Below are 6008 nucleotides of genomic sequence, written 5' to 3'. Positions count from 1 at the left end.
CTATCTATCTATCTATCTATCTATCTATCTATCTATCTATCTATCTATCTATCTATCTATCTATCTATCTATCTATCTATCTGTTATTGTTCTTGGTCATGGAGCTTGAACCCAGGGCCTGGGCACTGTTACTGAGCTTCTTTTGCTAAAGGCTAGCACTCTACCACTTGACCCAAGCACCACTTCTGGCCTTTTCTGTGTATGTGGTACTGAGGAATCACAGTTTCATTTCTAGCTTCTTGGTGGTTAGTTGGAGATAAGAATCTCATAGGCTTTCCTGCTCAGGCTGGCTTTAAACCATGATCATCAGATCAGCCTCCTGAGCAGCTAGGATTACAGGTATTACCCTCTGATACCCTGGTTTCTTCCCCCTTCCCCCCTCCCCCCCTCTTTTTTTTTTTGTCAGTCATGGGGTTTGAATCTGGGCGGGAGCATTGTCCCTGAGCTCTTCAGCTCAAAGCTAGTGCTCTACAGATTGAGTGACAATGCCTCTTTGGTTTTGTGGTGGTTAATTAGAGATAAGAGTCTCACTGACTTTCCTGATCTGACTGGCTTTGAGCTGAGATCCTCAGATCTCAGCCTCCTGAGTAGCTAGGATTACACGTGTGAGCCACTGGCAACCAGCTCATCCTAATTTCTTTAACTTTTTATTTTCTTGAGGGAGGGTGGCTTTCTGGTTTCTTGGCAGGTAATTTGCTTCTTGACCCATTCTTAGCCTATTAATTAGTAATTTATAATTTTAGTTACTTTTCAGGTAGGTTTTGCTCAGCATGAAAATGAGACTACTATGCTTTGACTTAAAGCTTCTATTTTAGCTGGATAGGAGACATGTACAACCAAGCCAGGCTTGTTGATTGAGATGAGGTCCTGCTTTTTCACCAGTTACTTCGAACTATGGTGCTGCTGGTCTCTGCCTCAGATGTAGTCCCAGGGGTATGAGCCACTGTGCTCTGTTTTAATTTTCTGTTTTTACAACAGTTTTAACCAGCAACCAGTCGGTGGCTCATGGCTATTACTAGCTACTCAGAAGGTTGAGATCTGAGGGTCAGCATGGGCAGGGAAGTCCATGAGACTCTTTTTTAAATTTTTTATCTGTTGTGGGGCTTGAAATCTGGGCCTGGGTGCTGTACCCAAGCTCTTCAGCTGTAGACCAATGCGCTATCACTTGAGCCTCAGTCCCACTTTCGGCTTTTTCTGCTTATGTGGTGCTGAGGAATCAAACCCAGGGCCTCAGGCATGCAAGGCAAGCACTCTACCACTGAGCCACCTTCCCAGTGCCTCCATGAGACTCTTATCTCCAGTTAATTACCAAATAAAGCCAGAAGTGGAACTGTGACTCAAGTGGTAGTGTTAGCCTTGAGCATAAAAGCTCAGTGACAGCGCCCAGAAGCTGAGTTCTAGTTCCAGGACTGGTACACACACAGAGACACACACACAGACACATACTCACATACATACTTGTGTACACACACATGCGTGAGTGCATACACACATGCACAAATTTACTCTCTCATTACCAAGATAATATAGTCTGAATTGAAAATAATTTTGAGTCCTTTGGTTATCTTTATGATTTCTCTAATAGACTTAATTCATAGTTAACCAAATTTTCTTTTAAATTTAAGACTTATAATGCACTGACATGATGAATTAAAAATTAAAGTACATACTAGTCTATATCTAATTAATGTTCTTTTTTGAAGGGCATACATCACAGAAGGAAGCCATGGAAATAAGCCTTGATATAACAGCACTCAGCATTCTCCAGCAGCCTGAAAAACTTCAATGGGAGATTGTGGCAAATGTGCTTGAAGATACTGTTAAGGATCTTGAAGAACTTGGGGCAAATCCTTGCTTAACAAGCTGTAAGAGTGAAAAGACAAAGGAAAAGCACCAAGAACAACACAACATTCCCTTTCCATGTTTGTTAGCTGGAGGTTTATTAACATATAAATCTCCTGCTACTTCGCCTGTTAGTAGTAATTCTCACAGGTCACTAGATGGTCTAAGCAGAACTCAGGGTGAAAGTATATCAGAACAAGGGTCAACTGACAATGAGTCTTGCCCTAATTCAGAACTAAATTCTCCTCTGGTAAGGAGGACTTTACCCGTTTTACTTCTTTATAGCATCAAAGAATCTGATGATAAGACAGGAAAAATCTTTTCACAGATGAATAATATTATGAGTAAAACTTTGCACGATGACGGTTTTACAGTTCCACAGATTATTGAAATGGAGCTGGACAGTCAGGAGCAGTTGCTGTTGCAGGATCCTCCCGTGACTTACATTCAGCAATTTGCAGATGCAGCAGCCACCCTTACCTCTCCAGATTCTGAGAAGTGGAGCTCTGTGTTTCCCAAGCCTGGGACTTTGGTTCAGTGCTTGAGGCTTCCTAAGTTTGCAGAGGAGGAGAACCTTTGTATAGACTCAATAACTCCTTGTGCTGATGGAATTCATTTATTGGTAGGACTGCGGACATGCCCTGTTGAATCCTTGAGTGCAATAAATCAAGTAGAGGCCTTGAATAATTTAAATAAATTAAACTCTGCACTATGTAGTAGGCGAAAAGGTGAGCTGGAATCAAATCTTGCTGTAGTGAATGGTGCAAATATTAATGTAATCCAACATGAATCACCAGCAGATGTACAGACTCCTTTGATAATTCATCCTGAACAAAGGAATGTTAGTGGTGGATATTTAGTACTTTACAAAATGAATTATGCCACTCGGATAGTGACTTTAGAAGAGGAGCCAGTAAAAATCCAGCATATCAAAGATCCCCAGGACACGATTACCTCGCTGATTCTGCTTCCACCAGATATATTGGATAATCGAGAAGATGACTGTGAGGGACCTGCTGAGGAAGTTCAGCTGACCTCAAAGAATGGGGTTGAGAGAGAAAAGAAGTCTGACATTTCTACTCTTGGACATTTGGTAATAACCACTCAGGGAGGATCTGTAAAAATATTAGATCTTTCAAACTTTGAAATTTTGGCCAAAGTGGAACCTCCCAAAAAGGAGGGCACTGAGGAACAGGACACATTTGTTTCTGTCATTTACTGCTCGGGTACAGATAGACTGTGTGCATGCACCAAAGGTAAGCGGTTTGTCTTCCAAAAATCTCTGTATATGGCGTGTAATTATGAGTCTACTCAGTATGAATTTTAGATCTTTATGGATGAAGCCTTATTAATTTTTCTTTAATAATGAAGCAGTAAAAATTTCTAATGCTTTAACTGTAAACTTTTTCTTTTTTTTCAATTTTTTTTGAACTCAGGACCTGGGCACTGTCCCTGAGCTCTTTGCTCATGGTTAGTGCTCTAGCACATTGAGCCACAGCTCCACTTTTTTTTTTTTTTTTTTGGTTAGTTGGAGTTAGAGTCTCATGACCTTTTCTGCCCCAGCTGGCTTTGAACTGCAATCCTGAGATTTCAGCCGCCTTAGTAGGATTACAGGTGTGAGCCACCAGCGCCTGGCTCTTTAACTGATCAAGATTAGGATTCTGTTTGTAAATAACTTAATAGATCAGAAGTTGTCTTCTGTGTTTTATCTTCAAGAAAGATTTTGTTGTTTCTCTGAATCCTTGTCTGTGAATTCTGTAAATTCAGTAAATTATGTATTTTTTTTCTTATAAACTACCATAAAAGGCCTGTGTACTAAAACATCACTGTGACAAAATATCTGCCCTAAACTTGCGGAAGGAATGATTTTGTTTTTGGCTCACTGTTTAAACATATTGACCTGATGGCCAGGAGTGTGTGGCAGAGCAGAACAGTTTCCAACATGGTGCCCAGGAAGAGAGAATGCCTGTGCTATTTATTAGCTGTTTCCATCACTTTTCCCTTCTATTTCACCCATACCCCTAGCCTGTTGGTTGATGCTGCCTACATTCAGGGCAGATATTCCCTGTCTTAGTTAATCATTATTTTCTTTTTTCTTTACCAGTCTTGGGACTTAAACTCACGTCCTGGGCATTATCCCTGAGCTTCTTTTGTTCAAGGCCAGTACTCTACCACTTGAGCGACAGCACTACATCTGGCTTTTTCTGTGTATGTGGTACTGAGGAATCAGACCCAGGACTTCATGCATGCTAGGCAAGCACTCTACCACTATGCCACATTCCCAGCCCCTGCCTTAGATAGTTTTCACTGGAAGAGATTTCACAGATACACTCAATGTTTTTTTTTTTTTTTTTTACTCACCAAGGCATCTGTCAGTCTAGTGAAGTTGACAGTCAAGATTGTCCATCCTGGACTATTTCTTAGACTTGTTATAATCTAACAAAATAATGTATGTAAGGTTTCTGGCAGTAATTGGTGATTATTAGTAATGATTAGTTTTGCCAAATAAAAAGTTTTGGTCTGATTTACTCCTAACCTTTGTCTGGTGGTGAATCAATTTTGTAACATTTGAGGCCCTGTTGCGCAATTAGTGTATAGTTTTTCCGTTTGTGTACATTTTAAGTTGGAGAGGTAACAGCAGTTTATGTAAAGGATTACTGACAATATTAGACATTTTGAATGTTCCTATTGATAGTATATTGGAATTGTAGTGCTACGAGATATTTGAAACCTGATCATTATAACAGGATTAGCAGCAAAATTGGAGTTTGAGAAGAGTTTCACATATATCTATGTTTCTTGTTGCATTAACCTCAATTTTTCCATTCTTTAAATTGATTTAGATTTCAAGGTTAGTTAAGGAGATTATGGCTAAATTATTAGATTGCCTTTTTTGACCTATATTCAATGATAAAATAATGATAAATGGTAAAGCAAAAACAAGATAATGTAGTACAGAATAACCTAAAAATAAGGTTCCAATCATTTTAATGTATTTATTGTACACATTGCCAATTCATTATTCTAAGAACTTTACCTCAGTTCATTTAGTCATCACACCAACTTTATACAGCATATACTTTTGGAGAGTCTGTTTTCAGGATAGGAACCTGAGAGAAAGAGAGGTTAAGTAACTTGTTTGTCACAGAGCTAATAATAAGCGAAGCCATGGCTCAGACTTGGGTATTCTGTCATCATTGTGCTTTAGACCAAATCCAGAATGTAACTAAATCCAAAGAATCATACATTGAATTCCTTATGGAGCTAAAGGTTATCTAAGCCAGACGCCAGAGGCTCATACTTAAAATCCTAGCTACCCAGGAGGTTGAGAACTGAGGATCATAGTTCAAAATCTGGGCCAGAAAGCCATGAGACTATTCTTACCTCCAGTTAACTACCGAAAACCAGAAGTGGCACCAGCCTTGAGCACAAAAAGCTAAAGAAAATGCCAGACCCCTATTGCTTAAGCCCTAGTGCCAGCATAAAACAAGTTATTGAAAATGGAACTGTGTTTAGAATATGAGCAATCGAGCCCCAAGACACACCTAAAAATGCTAGTGTTTGGTGTGAGTACTAAGAAGAGGAGATTAGGTCAGTAAGGGGAGTAAATGAGGAGAATGAGACTGATTATGGTACATTTATTTGTGTGTGGAAATGTCACAATGAAACCAATGTATGTTAATTGAAAAAATACTGAAATGTGAAGAGGGTTAATCATTTCAGTTATTTAATGAGATATGCTTTAGGCAGCTTCCAGAAATATTATTAAATATTTATTATTATTTAAATAAGAATATTTAAAGTAAATGAATATATTTTTAGAGTTAAGACAATAATAAATTCTACTCTTAAGAAATGGTCTTGTAATAGTGAACTCTTTTTATGTTTGTTTTTTTGGAGACAGTATCTCACTGCTTAGGAGAAGCTAGCCTTGAACTCTTGGTTCTTCTATCTCAGATACGTTCCACCATGTCAAGCTGACAGGGAATTTTAAAAGATGTAAATGATATACAAATCACTAAAGTTGCAAAATAAGTGCCATGTAATTATATAATGTTCACTATATGAGCATATTGTGTTATGTTTAAATCAGGTTAAACTTAACCTTTTCAAACATTACTTTGTGTTGAAAACTTTCAAAATCCTGTTGTTTACATTTTTTTTTT

General features: G+C 38.5%; 1 protein-coding gene across 1 annotated transcript in view; it reads left to right on the top strand.

Annotated features, from left to right (window-relative positions):
- The window catches only part of Birc6 (baculoviral IAP repeat containing 6), a gene marked incomplete at its 5' end in the record, with an annotated part of 230437 nt that overhangs the window by 47592 nt on the left and 176837 nt on the right, over positions 1–6008 (top strand). The window contains one exon of the mRNA XM_013013525.1: positions 1704–3098. Coding sequence (XP_012868979.1) covers positions 1704–3098 — 1395 coding nt within the window. The remainder of the gene's footprint in view (positions 1–1703; positions 3099–6008) is intronic.

The sequence above is a fragment of the Dipodomys ordii genome, unplaced genomic scaffold, assembly GCF_000151885.1.
Source record: "Dipodomys ordii isolate 6190 unplaced genomic scaffold, Dord_2.0 Scaffold20, whole genome shotgun sequence".
Lineage (NCBI taxonomy): Eukaryota > Metazoa > Chordata > Mammalia > Rodentia > Heteromyidae > Dipodomys > Dipodomys ordii.
This window is presented reverse-complemented; position numbering and strand designations above follow the sequence as displayed.